The sequence below is a fragment of the Gigantopelta aegis genome, chromosome 8 (assembly GCF_016097555.1).
Source record: "Gigantopelta aegis isolate Gae_Host chromosome 8, Gae_host_genome, whole genome shotgun sequence".
Classification (NCBI taxonomy): Eukaryota; Metazoa; Mollusca; class Gastropoda; order Neomphalida; family Peltospiridae; genus Gigantopelta; species Gigantopelta aegis.
Window position 1 is genome coordinate 80,152,100 of NC_054706.1, and position 21,927 is coordinate 80,174,026.

General features: G+C 37.8%; 1 protein-coding gene across 2 annotated transcripts in view; it reads left to right on the plus strand.

Moving 5' to 3' along the window:
* The window catches only part of LOC121378733 (cell division cycle and apoptosis regulator protein 1-like), a 59,259-nt gene that overhangs the window by 13,032 nt on the left and 24,300 nt on the right, over positions 1-21,927 (plus strand). For both annotated transcript variants that reach the window (XM_041507019.1, XM_041507020.1), the window contains exons 8-13: positions 555-780; positions 2,107-2,378; positions 7,091-7,301; positions 9,217-9,300; positions 10,035-10,160; positions 21,192-21,263. In XM_041507019.1, the coding sequence (XP_041362953.1) occupies positions 555-780; positions 2,107-2,378; positions 7,091-7,301; positions 9,217-9,300; positions 10,035-10,160; positions 21,192-21,263 (991 nt within the window). The remainder of the gene's footprint in view (positions 1-554; positions 781-2,106; positions 2,379-7,090; positions 7,302-9,216; positions 9,301-10,034; positions 10,161-21,191; positions 21,264-21,927) is intronic.

The window sequence follows — 21,927 nt, forward strand, 5'->3', positions numbered from 1 at the left end:
ACTTTAACTGTCTAGTATGAAAGTTTTGTCAAACTGTATCTACTTTATATATTTGTATATCCCAAACTGGTATACATATGTTATTTCCTTTGATGGAAAGTGAGATTTAAGAAGTAGCAGTAGCAGGCACAATGAGCTTTTGTTTGTTCAGCAAAGACAAACGTAACTGGACCATAGATGTTCAACTTCCAATTTGCCAATTGATAAGGGTTTGTAACGAAATGGGGCAACTAGAGAGAATCACATAGATTGTTTATTTGGTATTCAATGCAAGGTTGCATGCTCTCTGGTTGTACTGAAATGGATTAAAGCCCATTTTATGGTTGATATAAAGCAGTGATTATCTTCATAAAATTATATTTGTTTAAAATATAAAACATTGTTTTTCTCACGTTTACATCCCATAAACTTTCATATTTGTCCAAAAAAAATCATTTGCGAGCAATGTTTTATTCAGCTTAAAGTAAACATTGTACACTAACATGGTAATGTTATGACAAATATTTATATTCAGTGATTGAAAACACTGTTCGGGTTGTTCTCATTTGTTTCAGTAAAGAGTCTGGTGTGATCACTCTGCGCTCGCGCTACCCGAACATGTACATCCCGAGCGACTGCTTCAACGCGGTCTTCTCCTGGACCGACGCCTTCGTCCTCAACCAGCCCTTCAAACTCGGTGCCAACTGCGCCTTCCACGTGATGCCCAAAGATGTGGAGCCACTCCACCCCAACGATGCAGTACTAGACCCCCCGGACGCTGATCACCTCTTCACAGCCAAGGTATGTCTGTCTGTACATCAGTCTGTCTGTCTGTCTGTACGTCTGTCTTTACTCGACCCCCGGACGCTGATCACCTCTTCACAGCCAAGGTATGTCGGTCTGTACATCAGTCTGTCTGTCTGTACTCGACCCCCGGATGCTGATCACCTCTTCACAGCCAAGGTATGTATGTCTGTACATCAGTCTGTCTGTCTGTACTAGATCCCCGGACGCAGATCACCTCTTCACAGCCAAGGTATGTCGGTCTGTACATAGTCTGTCTGTCTGTACTAGACCCCCGGACGCTGATTACCTCTTCACAGCCAAGGTATGTCTGTCTGTACATCAATGTGTCTATCTGTACTCGACCCCCGGATGCTGATCACCTCTTCACAGCCAAGGTATGTCTGTCTGTACATCAGTCTGTCTGTCTGTACTCGACCCCCCCCGGACGCTGATCACCTCTTCACAGCCAAGGTATGTCTGTCTGATGTACACAGTCTGTCTGTCTGTCTGTACTCGACCCCCAGACGCAGATCACCTCTTTACTGCCAAGGTACATCTGTCTGTCCTCGACCCCCTCAGATGCAGACCACCTCTTCATGTCCAAGGTACGTCTGTTTGTACGTATGTACGTCTGACCACCTCTTCACTGTCCATGTACATCTGACTGTCCTTGACCCATCAGATGTTGACCACCTCTTCACTGTCAATGTACATCTGACTGTTTGTCCTCGACCCATCAGATGTTGACCACCTCTTCACAGTCAATGCACATCTGACTGTTTGTCCACGACCCATCAGATGTTGACCACCTCTTCACAGTCAATGCACATCTGACTGTTTGTCCATGACCCATCAGATGTTGACCACCTCTTCACAGTCAATGTACATATGACTGTTTGTCCACGACCCATCAGATGTTGACCACCTCTTCACTGTCAATGTTACTGGCTTCGCCACCCTTCGAAGACCTGTATAAGAAATCTGATGTTTGATATAATTTCAGGTGACGTAATGGCATCGCTGCCCCTTGAAGGCCTGTATAAGAAATCTGATGTTTGATGTAATTTCAGGTGATGTTACTGGCGTCACCACCCCTGGAAGACCTGTATAAGAAATCTGATGTTTGATATAATTTCAGGTGACGTAATGGCATCGCTGCCCCTGGAAGGCCTGTATAAGAAATCTGATGTTTGATATAATTTCAGGTGACGTAACTGGCATCGCTGCCCCTGGAAGGCCTGTATAAGAAATCTGATGTTTGATGTAATTTCAGGTGACATAACTGGCATAGCTGCCCCTGGAAGGCCTGTATAAGAAATCTGATGTTTGATGTAATTTCAGGTGATGTTACTGGCGTCGCCACCCCTGGAAGACCTGTATAAGAAATCGTGCAATCTAGCCGAAGACAACATGGAGACGTTTCAGCATCCGACTCGCTTGCTGCAGTTCCTGGTTGGCGTGCGAGGCAAGAACGAGCCGATGGCAATCGGTGGAGCGTGGTCCGCGGCACTGGACGGGGCCGATCCTGAGGACAACCCGCAGGTTCTCATAAAGACAGCGATACGGACGACCAAGGCGCTGACCGGACTCGACCTCAGTGCCTGCACACAGTGGTGAGTGGCATTTTCACTCCTATAGCTGTAGACCTCCAAACTACTAGAGAGACCCACCCAATGTTCCGCAATTGGTTGAACAAAAGTCTTGGTATGTGTCGTCTTATCTATATATATAAATGATCCTTTGCTGCTATTCAGAAGAGTAGCTTGAAGAGCTTGGGGTGGCAGCAGGTTTCTTTTTGCTCTAGACCAAGTGTCAAAATAACCACATGTTATACACCAAATAGAAGACAGTGTCAAAATAACCACATGTTGTACACCAAATAGCCGACAAAGTGTTAAGATAACCACATGTTATACACCAAATAGTCGACAAAGTGTCAAAATAACCACGTTATACACCAAATAGCCGACAAAGTGTCAAAATAACCACATGTTGTACACCAAATAGCCGACAAAGTGTCAAAATAACCACATGTTATACACCAAATAGCCGATAAAGTGTCAAAATAACCACATTTTAGACACCAAATAGTCGACAAAGTGTCAGTATAGTCCTAGTTTAGAATGTGCAGTAGTGTCTTCAGACAAATACTACTTTGGTTGCTCTTACAAGTTTCACTCAAAATGATCCTCTGCCATATTCATGTATTCTTTCATGAGTTTAAACACATTTTTTAACTGTGACACATGTTTGCCTGACTTAGTCCTAGGTTTGTTTTAAAAATGTTTTGTTTTTGTATCAAAATTTAGCACTTTGCTAGTTGTTGCATAACAACCATTTCAGGATATGATGTTTTCTGCAGTCGAGACTGGAATGCCAAAACATCAATCTCAAATCATCATGATAGACTTCGTAAACATGCTATTATATTTTTATTAGCAATTAGAAAACACTTATTGCATCAATTTATGGCACAGATTTAAATTCAATGAGATTGAAATAACATTTCCCACCTCAGCCCATCATCCCTCCCATTCCATCGGCTCCTGTTCCCTCTTGTACCCAACTCCATGATCTTTTCTGGCCTTCCCTGGCCTTCCCTTCTCATCCATTCCATTTCTTTCTCTCCCCTACTTTTAACCTTTCCCTTTCCTTTACTCCACCCCCTGTCCAAAGGCCGTGGTATGTGCTATCTTGTCTGTGGGATGGTGCATATAAAAGATCCCTTGCTACTGATGGAAAAATTTAGCAGTTTCCTCTCAAGACTATTATGTCAGAATAATCAAATATTTGACATCCAATAGCTGCTGATTAGTAAATGAATGTGCTCTAGTGGTATCGTTAAACAAAACAAACTTTACCTTTTCCTTTGACCAACCGACCCTCTTAACCCAAACCTTTTCCTTCACTCCTCACCCGTTTCAGTTTCTTCCCATCATGTTCGATTTGTGTTCGGTTTGGTGTATTGGAAAAATATCTTTTAACTCAAATTTGAGTGCTTTGATTCTTTTTGGAGAGTAATATTGGGTTAGATAGACCATGGTCAGAGGAGACAGATTGTTTTTGGAGAGTAATATTGGGTTAGATAGACCATGGTCAGAGGAGACAGATTGTTTTTGGAGAGTAATATTGGGTTAGATAGACCATGGTCAGAGGAGACAGATTGTTTTTGGAGAGTAATATTGGGTTAGATAAACCATGGTCAGAGGAGACAGATTGTTTTTGTGTTTACGTACAGATATGTACGGTGACATCTGTCTTTCCTGGACAGTTTGTAGTTTTTTTATCTCAAGATATTTGGGAGTGTGGTAGTCTTATGCTATGTAGTTTTTCCCATGTCTTTTGTGGCTGGATTAATCTTTGAAAGACAACTAACTTTATTTATTTTACAAGTATTTTCTTAAGTAGTAATTAAATTTCAATATTTCAAAAAAGTTGAACTGTTTAAAATTATGTTGTGGTGTTTGCACTGGAATTTAGTATGGGTGAGGTGTAGCTCAGTAGTTGAATGTTCATCTGAGGTGCAACATGGGTTAGTGTTGATGAGCTGGGTTTTTCCTGTTCCGACCAGTAACTCCCTGACTGGTACATCAAAGGCTGTGGTATGTACTGTCTTAACTATGGGAAAGTAAGCTGTGTGCTGGTAGTGGGTCTCGTTTGTTTCCATCTCAACCAAGTATCGATGTATCGATAACCAAGTATCGATGTATCGATAATGTAAACACAAGACAGCTGTAATTTGAAATGATCTGAGATGTTGTTAGAAAAATATTCCTTTTCTTATTCAGGTATGGACCTGTTTGTAAGTTAATAAATTAGCTGAGATTTTATTTTTGGGTTTGATTTGTACATCAGATAATTCTTCCAATAAAGTGGCAGGCTTGGTAACTGATAAGATTTTTAATTTCTAAGTAGTAATTCTGTTGTTGAACTGCCGGGAATCATTAGCTTCTTGCCTGAGGAACACAGCTGATTTGAGACTGGAATCCGAACCAGATACGGCGTGATGAACAAAATTGTCATCATACAGTACAATTGTAATTCTTGTGGTAGTGATTCGTTTGAATCCTTTGGAAGAAATTAATATATTTATGTTGTATTTCATGAATGTGTAGACAGCTGAAGGGACCATGTCACGTCATGTCTTTTAATAAGAGTTTTGTTGATAATCATTGAATAGTGTTATTTCATCTGCAAGGACTTTTTTCTATCGGTGTGTTTCTACTCAGCTATACATTAAGAACTAGTTTACAGTAGTCGATGAAAGAGAAATGTGTTTGTTAAAGTTCCCATTATGTGCTGTAATTTCTGAGCTTTTTTTTCCTCTTGCTTGCATTTTCTTGAAATTCATTACATATAACTGTTTGAAATTTAATCCCGGTCTCATAGCCTCGTAGTTTATTGTATGATAAGAGAACCATCATGTTGATGCTATAAAACATGCATGCAAATCTGATAAAATGGCTTTAAATGTAATCTGTCAATGAGAGTGGAGTGGGGGTTTCTTTATGGAAAAGAAATTGATTTATTACTATTTATTCAGAATTATGTTTACATTCTGGTGCAGTCCATTGATTTCAAAGTACAATTATGCTATACCTGTCATTTTACAATGAAAACATGACTTGGGGTTAACTTGAGACTCAGTGGGGAGGGGAGGGGGGGCTCATTAAATTGTTGACTTTTGTATTAAAACCCCCACATGATAACTAGCTTATAAACTGGGTGCAGTATGCACACGCAACACAGTATTTCATCATTTTAAAATAATGTAAATCATGTAATTAATAGGTCATGATATTATTGCGTCCGTACATGAGTGAACAAAAATGCGTATTTTTATTAATGCGTCGGGCAAAAGTCCACATCACATAAAAACCACAGTTGTGTTGTTATTATATTGTTTGGGCTTCATCTTTCATGTTAAAAGAAGTCAGTGGTTGTTTTCACAGCTACTACATAATCTGAAGCTAATCACATGGTGGGTCGACCAGGAAGCCCTAATTACTTAAAGTAGTGTAATTAGTATAACTACACCTTATTGTTAAGGGTATGCCTCGCATTGCAACAGTGACAACTTGCGACCAGTCTAACTTAAATGCCATGTATAGAGTCGAGCCAAATGGTTTGAAGAAATACGCACGGATTGTTGGTTGCGGTTATATAATTTTCTACTGTTTCATTTTTAAAGGAATATATTTAGTAATAAAATTTGTTGATTATAATTTTACAAATGTTCAAAACAGTTTAAATGTATACAGTAATGCAGAAGTGTAAGAGCATTTGAAAAATACTCACATCGCAAAATGAGCTTTTTAAAAACAAAACATTTGGAACATCACTGTATTATATAACCGCTATGATATTCCAGGAAAGTGAAAATAGAATGGCAACATCGAAACGAAAGAAAGATTCTTGAAGTATTCACAAAAAGACATTTAACAAAAATAGTTTTTGTGTTTTGTTTCATCTTTATATTATAAAAGTATTATAATAAAATCCTGCACATTTTTTGTATTGGGAATGAAACTAAACAAAATGCGTCAAGTTATTATTGCGTCGATGTGTTCGTCGCATTTTTCGCATTAATTACTTGCTCGCATTAATTTCATGATTTACAGTACTTAATATAAATCAAATATCTAAATAAACACTTGATCTAAACCACATGGTTTGTCAATCTACAAACATGATGTCACTGTTGCACAATATCATCATACAAAATGTCATCTTAATGGGCATTTTTTCATTTTAATAATCAAGCTACTCCCCCAAAATAAATATTTTGCTCCTAATGCAGGGAGGTGCGCAGGAAGTTTTGCAGGGGGGGGTGTCGAGGTGTCTGGCGAAGCCCGACACCGCGAGCGCCGCAGGCGTGAAGCCCGTGGTGGGGGTCTGGAAATGTTTTGAAAAATTGACCCCTTCTAGGGCCATTCTGAGGTGTTTTTTGCTGGCTAGCCGAGCTGCTTTCTGCCCACATTGTTTTGGAAAGAAATTACATTAAAAATCGGGATATGAATATTTTTTTCGCCTTGATCGGGGGGTTTCGACCCCCAAACCCCCCCGCGCACGCGCCTGTAATGTTTTCACTTTAGACACACAATTCGCCTGGTTCAGAATATTAATTTCAAGCCCTGATGGATATATTTATTTGGAATGAGTAAAATTCGTGGCAGGTTTTGTTTTATGGTTTGCTACGTATATATAGTTTTTCCATATTTATTTCTTGTTTATTTTATGTTGAGAAATACATTATTTGTCATTATGTTTTCGATGTGTATGTTCGGGAATCCGTTATTGTTGCATACCCCCATCTTCACCACAGGTATCGATTTGCAGAGATCCGCTACCTCCGCCCGGAGACTACCCACAAGGGCAAACAGGTTCCGGCCCGCGTTGAAACAGTCGTTGTTTTCATGCCCGACGTCTGGATGTGTAGCCCCCCGCGGCTCGATTACACCAGTCTACAGGCGGCCTATGCCAAGCAGCTCCAGAGAAAGATAGCTGTCTTCGACGGCAAGGACCTCCCACCTCAGGCACTTTCTAATTATCTGTCTTGTTTTTCTTTTGATACAGTGTGTCGCCGGAAATACCACTCTCACAGTACTCGTGTAGCCATGAAACTATTGTAAAGCTAGTACATAAGGGTAGTGGTATGTTTAATTGGTTCAAGTAATAAATTTGTGGCGGAATGTTTGGCTAGTGTTTATGAAGGTGTAATGTTTAAATGTTATACAGTTTCATCTGGGTTTTTGTAAGGTGGCACCAGGCATTTGTTTGAAAGTAATACCTGTATTTTTGTTTTTGAAAAGAAAAACTATATTTGACAGCGTTGATTTTAGGTTTAAGCTGTACCAGAAAATGTTGTTAGCTCGTTGACAATGTGGTTTGAAGATGTGTTGCTAAATCCAATTTGTCTTGGCTGAAATAACAATTAAACCAAAGCTCAGTATATAGGCTTGAAAGTTGAATCCAGTTTTGATGAATTTAATATAAATGTGTTCACCACATTCAAATTCAGTTCACATATGATTATTTTGAATAATAATAATCTATAAATCATAATGTAGCATGCAAGGCAGTTTGATCTGTACTGCTGACTGGCAGTTTTTCTACTTGCCTGATGCTGCATAACACAAGGATCATTTTATGCTCATGTTATGTTCAGTTGACTTCCGAACACACCCCTTGTGCTAAATATTGTGTACAAAAATGAATGTGACTACATATATATAGCATTAACTGATAAACGCTGGTTGTCGTATTTCTGGGGAAAGCTCAGTATACGGTCACCACATCCCATAGATACTAAGCTAAGCATGGGTTACGCTAGTATAATACTATAACTAATAATAATACATAGTTTGCAAAAGCTATTTGGTGAACAAGTACTTAAAACATACTATTAGTATTTACGATGTCAGTCGCCTGGTAGAAAATAAAGCTGAATATAATGAATACATTACATAATAAATTCCGTGGATAACTTATTTGTTTATTAGAATATTTAATGAACCTATATCTTGTTGTTTGTTTGGCCAAGACATATAAGGTTTAGTATAGACATAAATTAGACAAAATTCACTAAATTTCTAACAATATATAGTTTTGAACTTGAATGTATGATTAGTTGTCTAGTTATGAAGCCGCTAGTTGGTCCATCTTCAAAAGGTAAAGGGGTAAAGGAAGAAATGCAGTCTTGTTTTGTAATTTCCTCTTGTCGATGTGCATGTAGGGATAGGACAGCATGTTTGCTTGTCATTAAATAATGATACAGCTTTTGTTTGGGTGTCACCTTCTAAAATGGTCCAGTATTATTTGACAGTAAAATATCTTTTGTTGTAAATACTTTTTGCTCGTGAATACATTTCAAGTACTATTTGTAAGTAAAAATAAAATATCCTTAAGCATTTTAAAATAACAAATGCAATGAAAGAAGGTAAAATGTTGGAGTATTTGAAATGACTAGACTGGGTGGGGTGGTGTGTTGAGTGGGCTGTAATATTAACACGGAGAGTGGTATTTCACGTTAGGAGTCGTCAGTGAGAGGATCCCTCCACTCCACACGGAATGGTCCCCCACCAGATATATCCCAGAATTCAGTTAGCCCAAAATGACGTCCTTTCCTTATCCTGGTTTGGAAAACGGGCAACAAGTAAGACCGTACTTGTATCAGCATTCAAAGAAAAATATTTCCAATTTTTAAATTATTTTTATTATTATTATCTTCTGTTCATTTTTTTGAGGTTTCTTTTCAGGCGGAGTTGTAGTTTGGCAAACAAATAGTAGTTTGGAAACTCTGGTCTCCGTGTTGAGCCAATGTTACAATGCACCAGTGAGTTGTCGATGGGTGGGAGAGAGAGCACCGCCTCCGAGGGGATTTGATCTTGTAGCGATGCCTTGTCCCATGGTGTAGATTCCCACTCGCTTATTTCTGCCCTTCTTTCACAGGCCGACGACGAAATGGCGGAAAATACAACAGAAGAAAAGAACGATCCGACACACCACGCGTTATTGGATCCAAAATCGATGAAGGTTTGGATGAAAAATATTTATTTGTTTGTTGAATCATTTATATTATTCTGTGACATGGGTTAGTTATTTGGAGGGACTTGGGTTGGTTTATTCCATGATTTAAAAAACAAATATTTTGTAGATGTGACGGCTTTAGATTATACAGGAAACTGAAACTGGTTAAAAGAATGTACTATGTCTGGTGTTTGCACACCAGTATATGCTTTGCATAATTTATATTGTAAATGCAGGTCACAGCTATTATATATAAAGTCCATATGCATGAACGTGAACCAGCAATGCGGCCTATTGGATGAAATGTAAGTAATGTGTAGACGTAATAGCTGGTTGAAAATTACACACACATCTTCAATTTCTCAATGATGTAGGGAGTATTGTGTCTAATGAGGCCATATTTGTTTGCTGTATTAACTTTTCCAAAAAGCTAATTTGCGAGGAAACTCAGAAGTGTATAATTTTATTTTGTTTCTATATTAAATTTGATCACATATTTCTAACACAAATTCACTGTATGACAAAATTTAAGTTAAAAACTATTTGTTACCTTGATTTTCATGTCGGTATAAATGTTTATTTTTTTCATATGTTAAAATATAGTTATGAAAAGTTCAGAATGATTAATGAGGTTAAACAAATTACTTGAAGTGGGTTCTCTGTTAATTAGAAAACATTAATAAGCCCTGCTAGTCGACTGTAGTAGTTGAGATTTTCATTAAGGATTGTTTTAATCACAGATTGTTGATCTTCGACGAGAACTGGAAAGTCGCACACTGAGTTCGAAAGGTCTCAAGTCTCAGCTGATAGCTCGCCTCACGAAGACGATAAAACAGGAGAAAGAGGACGAAAGTGAACAGAAAAGCGTGAGTACCCATAAAACAAGATAAACCGGGAGCCCAGAGAGGTTTAATTAGCATTGCGAGTACAAAAGGTCTGACGCCTGGAATATGTAGGTGTGGGCTGTGGGACCCCCAAACGGCCATTCTTAAGTGTCATCTCCTGTACCAATCTGAGGGGCCACCCCTCAAAATACCCCAAATTTTAAGTTTAATTAGCATGGTTGAGTACACCAATCAAACCTACACCAAAATATTCTCTGTTGATGTACTAATTAAGATCCACCATTCTTAAGTGTCAGCTCCTGTACTTAGTCCACTTAAGAACGCCCCTAATTAGCACTAATTAGAAGTTTAATTAGCATGGTTGAGTACATCAACGAAACTGATGCCAAAATATTCTTTAGGGTATCCTGACTAAGGATCAGTGATTCTTAAGTGTCAAAACCTGTACCGAATCCACTTAAGAACGGGTCAAAGCTCACAATCCACCCAATTTCAGGTTAATTAGCACGATCGAGTGCATCAACGAAACTAATGTTAAAATTTTCTCTGTTGATGTACAAATTAAGATCCTCCACCATTCTTAAGTGTCAACTCCTGTACTTAATCCACTTAAGACTGCCACTAATTAGCGCTAATTAGAAGATTAATTAGCATGACTGAGTACATCAACGAAACTAACGTTAAAATTTTCCTTAGGGTACCCCCACCAAGGATCAATGATTTTTAAATATCAACCTCTGTACTAAATTCACTTAAGGTCAAAGGTAACAATTTGCCCAATATTAGGTTTATTAGCATTCACGAGTACATCAAAACATTAATATGTTCTCTGTTGGTATGGTAAACAAGATCCGTCATTCTTAATGTCAACTCCTGTAGTTAGTCCACTTTAAATGCAATGAGTGTTAAATGAAAATGTATGATTAATATAACTAAATGTTTTCTATTTGATTGCCCCTGCGCGTGCTGTAACCTCACCGTGGTGCAGGGGTGTAACATTCTCTTTGAGAATGGCCAATACAGCACAAATTGAAGTTTAGAGTAAAATTCGGTGTCCGTAAAATTCTGTGATATTTGTATTTGTATTTGTGTACAGTTCTTTACACTGTTTTTGTTTAAACCTTGAATTTTTATATTGATGTTGATCATCACTTTATTTATTTGCATTACCATAGTTTGACACCCAATAGCCGATGTATTTTTCGTGCTGGGGTGTCGTTAAACATTCATTCATTCATTCATTCATTCATTTTATTTGATTGTAATATTATATGAATATGATAATATGACTATTTCCACATTTGAACAATGAAAGATTACATTTACTTGATCTTCTCATTGCCTTTAATTCTCAGTGTGAGTGTTATAGCAGTGATACTTTTTGTATGAACTGTTGTAATAGTTATACGTACTTGTTCCATTGTTTTCACCAGTGTCTAGTGAAATTCTGAGTGTACTATTAGTTGAACAGTGAAAAGCCTAGTGTACCAAACTTAAGATACAAGCTAGTTCACAGGGTCCATAGGTGATGGTTCTGGGTGATGTAATGGCCACTCATTGAATAATCAATTTTGGAGAATTCTGTCCAAGCTGCAAGCCACACGATATACTTTGGATTCTGTGCCAAAACACATGAAATAAAAATGGGATTTCTCCAAAACCACAGCATGAATAAAGAATGTGAGTATATGATTATCCTAAATGCAGTCGAACTCCATGACTAGGTCAAAACGAAAAGTGTGTCCCTAAATCTAAACTAAGTTATTGATGTGATCAAAATTCAACTCAAGGTTAATTTTTCTGATTAGTCACCAGACAGAAAGAAAATTATTGATCAAAACAGACCTCAAGTTCCAGTCTGGTTCCATTTCATTGCCTGCCTAAACAACTTTCACCTTCCTTAATCTTCATCCTCAAAAAGGACTACCTCATCATCAGATGATACTGTCATGTCATCCTCTTCGATGCTCTCATCATCAACGATCCCGTTTTCATCTGGAATGAGGGTTCCTGGCAGTTCTATCAGTGAGATCGGCATTCACCCACATTTGTGAAACAAAGGATGCATGTTTGATATGCATGGTTAGCTCTGCTTCACATGGTGGAATGGCACTTGCAATTATGGCCTTCAGCTTCTCCAACGGATTTTTTTTTTCGTTGACTTTGGTCCATAACCCTTTTCAAATATCTTGTATTGAAAGGCATTGGGTGTTGTCTTGCTTGTATCCTTTGTTCCATAGATGCTAGCAGTAAATGTTTGCAGGGTATTTTGTATAACATTACTGAGTTCTGCATCAATCACCATATCTTCAAATGCTTTTTGTACCTCGGTATTCTTTTCCAGCTTAGCAGATGGTCTCAACTTTCCCTTGCGAACAAATGATCCAGTGTAGTCACTACCGGTGAATGCATGGAATCCTGGTAGTGCTGCACATATCTGAGGGCCAAGTATCTGGTAAATAGTGATTATATTGGTATATCTGTGGTTATTTTTGGCAGCTGTACCAACATCAATCCACAGTGGTGACTCAAACTTTCTGCAGTCATACAGCATGATGACTGCTATGTCAGTATCTCCTTTTACCCCAGTCTTGTGAGTGTCATCAACTGCTTTTGCATGAAGGCATATCTTGGTATCCGCCTCCTTGTGGTTATGTCTAAGGTCATTGACCACTTCCCACTTGAGAACTCCATCTACAACTTTGCCAGGAACTGTGGTAGTTGGGTTTTGAAAGATCTCGATTTCAAGGCATCACTATTGACCCGTGGTCTCCTTTGTTCAGGTCCTGTTATCAAAAACTCCCTGTTATCTGCTCAACATAAGCACAGGGAAGGCTGCCAGTGACAAGATTCGGGAAAGTCTGCTCAGCGTTCCAGAAAATGGACAGTCACACCACCGAGAATTCCTACAGTCCTGCATTAGTGATATCAACAGATTTGAAGAGAAGATAAAATCGTTTACAAATGATTGTGTGAAGAATCAAATAGCTCAAGACCACAGAATAGCTGAACTAGAGTATAAGATATCTTATGGTTCACCTGGTGTTACTAGCAACCAAACGGAATGTGGACTTGCCATTCATATTTGAATATTCACTCACACCTGTACCATTGTCAATATGCAGCACAGATGGAAAAATGGCAAAAACCATTTATTGGAATCAGAGGTGAAAGACGGAAAAGGCCACCCTGAATTCACACGTGTATGCATTGTAGACGGCCAATTTCTCCTTCATACATTACCTCACTGTCTACCGTCAATTTACGGACGACTTGCAAGAAACATTCTGATTCAAACAATGGCATTGTCTATCATTCAAATTCACCTCGTCTTTGACAACTACCCACAGCCATCTTTGAAAGATATGGAGTGAGGCAGAAGAGGAGCAGATAACAGAGAGTTTTTGATCATTCAAAACCCAACTTTCACAGTTCCTGGCAAGGGAGTGGCAGGACCAGCAATATGCACAGATAATTGGAAGCCGCCAGCTCTACCTTGATATTCCAGGGGAATGCCATCATTTCAAAGTTGTAGATGGAGTTCTCAAGTGTGATGTGGTTGATGACCTTAGAAATAACCACGAGGAGGCGGATCCCATGATATGCCTTCATGCAAAAGCAGTTGATGACACTCATAAGACTGGGGTAAAAGGAGACATAGTCATCCATGCGTCAAATACTGACAAAGCAGTCATCATGTTGTATCATTGCAGAAAGTTTGAGTTTGATACTTGGCCCTCAGATATGTGCAGCACTACCAGGATTCCATGCATTCACCGGTAGTGACTACACTGGATCATTTGTTCGCACGGGACCATCTGCTAATCTGGAAAATAATACAAAGGTACAAAAAGCATTTGAAGATATGGCGACTGAAGCAGTCATATCACACAAAATACTCTGCAAACATTTACCGCTAGCATCTATGAAGCAAAGGATACAAGCAAGACAACACTCAATACCTTTCGATACAAGATATTTGAAAAGGGTTATGGACCAAAGTCAATGACAAAGAATCTGTTGGAGAAGCTGAAGGGCATAAATGCTAGTGCCATTCCACCATGTGAGGCAGAGCTAAACATGCATATGAAACGTGCATCCTTTGTTGCACAAATGTGGGTGAATGCCGATCTCACTGATATCCAACAACATCCAACTGCATCAAATGGTTGGGATTTTTACAATGTATATTATCAACCAATATTACATGAAGAAACACAACTGCCAGAAACCCTCATCCAGATGAAAACGGGATCGTTGGTGATAAGAGCATTGAAGAGGAAGACATGACAGTATCATCTGAAGATGAGGCAGTCCTTTCTGAGGATAAAGATTAAAGAAGGTAAAAGTTGTTTAGGCAGGCAATGAAATGGAACCAGACTGGAACACAAGTTCTGTTTTGATCAATAATTTTCTTTCTGTCTGGTGACTAATAAAACAAATGAACCTCGAGTTGAATTTTGTTCACATTAATAACTTAGTTTAGATTTAGGGACGCACTTTTTTGTTTTGATCTAGTCCTGGAGTTCGACTGCATTTATAGTAATCACATACTCACATTCTTTATTCATGCTGTAGTTTTGGAGAAATCCCATTTTTATGTTATGTGAATTATGGCGTGGAATCGAAAGTATATCATGTGGCTCGCAACTTGGACAGAATTCACCAACATTTATTATTCAAATGAGTGGCCATTACATCGCCTAGAACCATCACCTATGGACCCTGTGAACTAGCTTCTATCTTAAGTTTGGTATACCAGACTTTTCATTGTTAACTAATAGTACATTCAGAATTTCACCAGACACTGGTGAAAACAATGGATCAACGTATGTATAACTATTACAACAGTTACTCTCGTTCATGCAAAAAGTATCACTGCTATAAACACTCACATTGAGAATTAAAGGCAATGAGTCGATCAAGTGAATGTAATCTTTCATTGTTTAAATGTGGAAATAGTCATATTATTATATTCATATAATATTACAATCAAATAGAAAACTATTTAGTTATATTAATCATACATTTTCATTTCACACTCATTGCATTTAAAGTGGACTAACTACAGGAGTTGAAATTAAGAATCGTGGGTCTTGTTTATCATACCAACAGAGAACATATTAATGTTTTGATGTACTCGTGAATGCTAATAAACCTAATATTGGGCAAATTGTTACCTTAGACCTTAAGTGAATTCAGTACAGGGGTTGATATTTAAAAATCATTTATCCTTAGTGGGGGTACCCTAAGGAATATTTTGGCATCAGTTTCGTTGATGTACTCAGTCATGCTAATTAATCTTCTAATTAGCGCTAATTAGTGGCAGTCTTAAGTGGATTAAGTACAGGATTTGACACTTAAGAATGGTGGAGGATCTTAATTTGTACATCAACAGAAATTTTAACGTTAGTTTCGTTGATGTACTCGATCGTGCTAATTAACCTGAAATTGGGTGGATTGTGACCTTTGACCTGTTCTTAAGTGGATTCGGTACAGGTTTTGACACTTAAGAATCACTGATCCTTAGTCAGGGTACCCTAAAGAATATTTTGGCATCAGTTTCGTTGATGTACTCAACCATGCTAATTAAACTTCTAATTAGTGCTAATTAGGGGCGTACTTAAGTGGACTAAGTACAGGAGCTGACACTTAAGAATGGTGGATCTTAATTAGTACATCAACAGAGAACATTTTGGTGTAGGTTTGATTGGTGTACTTTTAGACACCATCATCAGTGCGTAATAAGTTGTCATGTAGACCAGCGTGTGCATGCAGAATTCCAAGAGTAAAAATAATCTGACCCCGATAGCTCTGATTGGTCAATATGCCACAGACTACTGCGCATCAAATCATGTTCCAGTCACATGGTCTGTGACTTTCTAACAAACGAAACAAAAATTAAATAGTCAGAAATGATCATTGATTACTGTTACTATAGTGTGTACATATATACATATCTAAATAACATATGCACATTTATTAAACTCTGGCTGAAATACAAATATTTAAATGAAGTTTTATTTGATTTGTTTTTAAAGATAAAAAAGAAAAATAATAGACGTAAAAAAAATACCTAGGCTTATTCGTACATACCTATTATCATTTCTTTTCCTTCTTTTTATTATTCCGTCTAATTTTTTTTTTAAAGAAAGTATAAAATTACACGATTGCCATTTTCTGGACCTTACATAAGCTTTGTAGGCTAACAGTTATGAACTAATCGAGACAATTTTACCGACTTCGCTGATTTCCATAATGAGTTCATTTGTGTAGGCTATAGAAGCCACTATTTAATTCAATCCCATTTCTCTTTTTGTCATAACTATATGAACAGTATAAATGAGTTATCCTTATCAGACGTTGTGATCTATTACCTTACAAAAGTGGACTGTTTTTAATTAATAATAAATTAAATAGGCAAAGAATTTTGATCGGATTGGTACGTCTTTGAAGATGTCTATTAAACCTGTGTTTTCCGATTTGTATAACAAAGATAAGTACCAGTCATATATTAAAATCTTGCATGAACGCTACCGTTCTCATAACATTTTTTTCTGATATTATTAAACGGATCTTTCTATCAGCTACATAAGGTAACTAGTGGCAATCAATATACCAAATTATTTTACATGCACTGTTTGTTAAGTGTAATGTGTGTTATTTTTTTTGAAATTACGTGTGCTGTACGACACTCATTATTTACTCATTTCTGGGCATCAGATGTTTTTATTGGATAGATCAAGCCTGGAAATAAGTGTCCGGTCACGGTCATTGTCCGGTACGTATTTGTGATTTGTCACGATTTGACAGTCGCGTATTTAATATTAGCGGTCATCTTGTCCGGCACAAAAACTGCTATTTTTATTTTGTCTTAGCCGATTTCTCTATATTTTGAGAAAAAAAAGAGAGGCATATTTTGAATATTTTCCGACTAGTGTGCACGTGCACGAAGCTTACATTAGTTTTTATGGTAACTAAATACAAACGAGAAGGCATTTACGTTTTCCACGAGAAAAAACAACACACAAATTGTTTTTGTCTATTAATAGACACGCCTAATGACCTCACCTCGGCGAATCATTGGTTCAATGGTTGACACAAACGGCGTGATAATTATAAGCGTCTTTTAGCACTAAAGTTTACCTTTAAAATTAACTGACAATTAATTGATTCCGATTATAATTATTTAATGGAATGTTATTGTACCTCTAAAACGGAACGGTCACACATCGGTCATTATTAATATTATTTTGGGGGAAGAGACACCTCAACCGATTACTACAGCTGGTGTCTATTAATAGAGCGGGGCCGCGTTGCACACCAAAAAACCCACTGTGAACGCTACGCATTTCTGCTCAACTATGCACAACGAATAGATCTGCACGCAAACATATTTAAATACAAGGAAGAAAACACCCAAACGTACTACTAAAAAATTTATAACTTTTATTTCCTTGACGAATTGGCAGAAATCGCGTCTCGCGAAATATGTCTGCTGCACTTACGCTGCTTATACGGAACGCGGGTCCGATCAGAAAATCGTTAATCGGCAAATGTGTTCCGAGTGACCCGAATAGCCGACAGCACGAAATTTTTGCATTTAGAATGTCGAAAAAGATAACATCTTTTTTTGATAAAACTACAAGTGTGGCAAGTACAAGTAGTAGTACGTGTGATACTAATGTCGGTAGCGAAACATCAGATTCATCCCCACAAATTACCAGCATTACAAAGAAGCAGGTTAGAACTCTACGATCAACAACGTTGCAAAAATGGATAAATGACGACTTGGTAAAAACTAATGCATCCGTTTGGTTAAAACACGAAACAAATTCTAAAGGTGAGGTGACCGTAATGAGGTGTGTCGTCTGCACACAGTTTGAGAAAGAGATACGGTGTAGTAGAGATTTCACTGACGTTTGGATAAGAGGGTCTACAAACATGCGCTTATCAAATGCTAGAGACCATTCTTCAACAAACTACCATAAACATGCATACAAACTTTACGTCAAGGACATGAACGCTAGGGGTGAATGTGTTGAACATCTTCACAATGTATTTGAACCAGACCCCCAACAACAAACGCTTGGTGACAGCTTTTGTAGTATGACTAAAGTACAAGAACTTCAACAAATAAAAAAATTTGAAATAGCATATTTTATTGCCAAAAAAAGAGCTCCCATTCTCTGTGTATGAAGATTTGATTAAACTGGAAACTTACCATGGTGTAGATATAGGTGATCAAGCTTACACTAACCGTAAACAATGTGCAGAATTTGTGGACATTCATGGACAGTTTATAGCATCAAAGCTGCATGATGATCTTTCAAAAGCCAAATTCTATAGTGTTTTAACAGATGGGAGCACAGACAAGTCTGTTACAGAAAAGGAAGTTGTATATGTACTGTATTTTGATCCTTATTCTAAAAATGATGAAATTGAAGTGAAGCTTTCATTTCTTTACCTAAAAGATGTCAAAAAGGGAGATGCACCTGGAATACTTGGTGCAATTGAGGAGAGTTTTCACTCACTGGGTATCATGCCAAGTGAACTTTATTCAAAGCTTATTGGTTTTGGTGCTGATGGTGCATCAGTCAACAGTGGTAATAAAAGTGGAGTAAAAGCACTTCTGGAACAAAAAGCACCATGGCTAATATATACATGGTGTGTGGCTCACAAATTAGAATTGGCCCTGAAAGATGCCTTAAATACTACCGTATTTCAAAAGGTGGACAATATGCTGCTGAGGTTGTATTACCTTTACCATAAATCTCCCAAAAAACTACAGGAACTGAAAACTTTACACAATTTAGTCAAAGATGCATTTGAATTTGAAGAGGGCTCTCTGAAACCAAAACGTGCTTGTGGTACAAGGTGGATTTCTTTCAAGTTGTCAGCACTGCGGATGGTCCTGGATAAATATGGTGTTTACATGCAACATCTACAGCACTTAGCTGGTGACAAAAAATGTAAAGAGTATAAAAAGATATGTGGTTATCTGTGTGAGTGGAATTCTAGTCGCATGCTTTTGTATGTTGCATTCTTTATTGATGTCCTGAACCCAGCAGCTATATTGTCCAAAGCATTTCAAGAAGATGTTATTGACAGTGTTGGAGTTCTACATAATATCAAGTGTTCTGAAGAATCTCTTGATCAATTGTTAACTAGGTCTTTTGAGGATCTTCCTGCTGTTAAATTTCTGTTTGGAAAGTTACAAAAGACTGATTCAGTGTACACTTATCAGGGGATAGAATTCACTAAAACAAGTTTTCTGAAGGCCACTGAAGATGTAAAATCAGCAAAGAATACCATTATAAATGCTGTACACTGTGCCATGGATTCCAGACTAAAGGGTGCCAGCAGTATACAGCTGAATAATGTTGCCACTATATTAAACACTGAACACTGGAAATCAAATGTTGATGTGGCAGGTGTAGACTTTACGGATGTCAATGTTACTGAACTGATAGAGAACTTTCAGCCTGTATTGCTGAAACAAGGATTTTCTCCAGATGCCTCTCCTCAAAATATTCTAGAGGAATGGCACGACATGGTCAGGTACACACTGGACTTTTTACAGCCACATAAAAGTTGTTACAAAAAAACCTGGAAAATTTTGTTTAACTGCTCTAAGTCCACTAAGTGGAAGAATATACTGACTTTCATTGAACTTTTGTTTTCTGTACCAGTTTGTAATGCAAAACTTGAGAGAATGTTTTCTCGCTTAAAAAGAACAAAGAGTCATAGCAGGTGTTCTTTAGGTGAGGACAGGTTAACAAATATCCTACGAATTGTTGAGGAAGGTCCCCCACTGGGATCATTTGATGTAAGCCCTGTAGTTCATCTGTGGAACCAGGTGAAAAGGAGGAGACCAAATCAGAAGAAAAGGCAAATGTACAAAAAGAGACCCCCAAAAGTAAAATACCAGAAACTAGAAACTGAAAGAAAGGAGATTAGTGGATCTGATTCGGAGTCTGGTGACACAAGTGAAAGTTTTAGTGATAATGAAAATGTATTCTGTTTATCTGACAGTAGTGACAGTTCAACATTTGAAGGTTTCCTGCCTACGGATATATAACATGAACGATATCATAAACTGAAACTAGAAACCGAAATCAGATACAAGTCAAAGTTATGCTGACAACATTGTTTCTTATCTGATTCTGACAACAGTGGCTGCTTAAGATTTGAAGGTTTCTTACCAAAGTGATATTGGCAGTTGTTGATCTGAATACAATAACAATGACCATATAAGTAATTTATCAGTCATACTATAATTTCATGCATTTATTAATATTACAGGATTAATAAAAGATAAATAACATTCTAAAATTTGTAATAATTGCTTTCGATATTTACACACTGGCATGCAATTTGGTGACAGGTACATTTTAATTTGTGACAGGCACAAACTGACTGATATAGGACAGCTTGACAGGCACGGTCCAAATAATTATTTCCAGGCCTGTAGATTCTTCTTTGAAATAACACCCAAACACTTTTTTTATTTGCAAAAACATGTACGACTGTGACTATATTCACCGTATTGATTTTAAGAAAGTGTAGAACGAGGGCTGCGTTCAGCCAGACCGAGTGGAAAAACATCCACGAGACTGGTTTGTGCACTTCACGGTAAACCAAATGGCCACGTTGGGAACCAATCAAATAGTTGGCTGATCTTGGGGCAGGCCCGACTTATCAGAATGTGTCATATGTAGTCATTTTGAAATCCTGCACTAATAATCATTATTGTTAATTTTCAATGAAAAAACCCAACCAACCCGCTCCCCCTGAACTATTTATAGATACCATTTTAGTAGCTACTTAATTTCCAGTAAAAAAATAAATTAAAAGCCTGTTCACAGATATAAACATTGTAGAAAGGTGCTTCAAAAAATTATTTTGCAAGGGATATTTTTGTTTGAATTTTGTTTGGTTTTAAAGAGTGCACTCCCTTGGCATATGGTTTGTTAGTAAGTGACTTTTTAAATGTGCTCTGGTGACTGTGTTGAATTGGACATTGATTAAATTGTTATCTCGTCGTTTCAGATTCCGGTCCCGGAGCCGGTGAAAGAGGAGGTGGAGGAGGAGGACGATAAAGACACTGAGCTCAAAAAAGAGGTGAAGTGCATTGTGGGTCGGGCTAACGTCACACGTGTCTTGTTTGATTCCATTGAGGGGGCGGGACGTAGTCCAATGGTAAAGCACCTGCCTGATGCACGGTTGGTCTAGGATCGATTCCCATCCGTGGACTCACTGGGCTGTTGCTCGTTCCAGTCAGTGCACCACGATTGGTATATCGAAAGCCATGGTATGTGCTGTCCTGTCTGTGGGATGGTGTATATAAAAGATCCCATGCTACTAAAAGAAAAATGTAGTGGGTGTCCTCTCTAGGACTATACATCAAAATAACCCAATGTTTGACAGCCAATAGCCGATGATTAAGAAATCAATGTGCTATAGTTGTGTCGTTAAATAAAACAAAGTTTTAACTTAAACTTTGATTCCATTTAAATCGTATTTGTCCAATTTACAAAGAGAGTGAACTCTGAGCTGTTTTCAAGTAACTAAAATGTATTGCTAGCAGAAGGTGGTATTCCAAACAACCAGTCTATAGTGCTCAGTATGTCTCTACTAAAATTCTTCAGTGCAACTTTATCAACATTCATCTCATATTTTTGAAATACAGTAAGGTTAAAGTTGGTCTCATCAGCTGGTTAAACTTTTCTTGAAGTATTTTTTAAGATGAGTGTTTTAATATCGCCTGTCCCAACCAGTGTCCTAT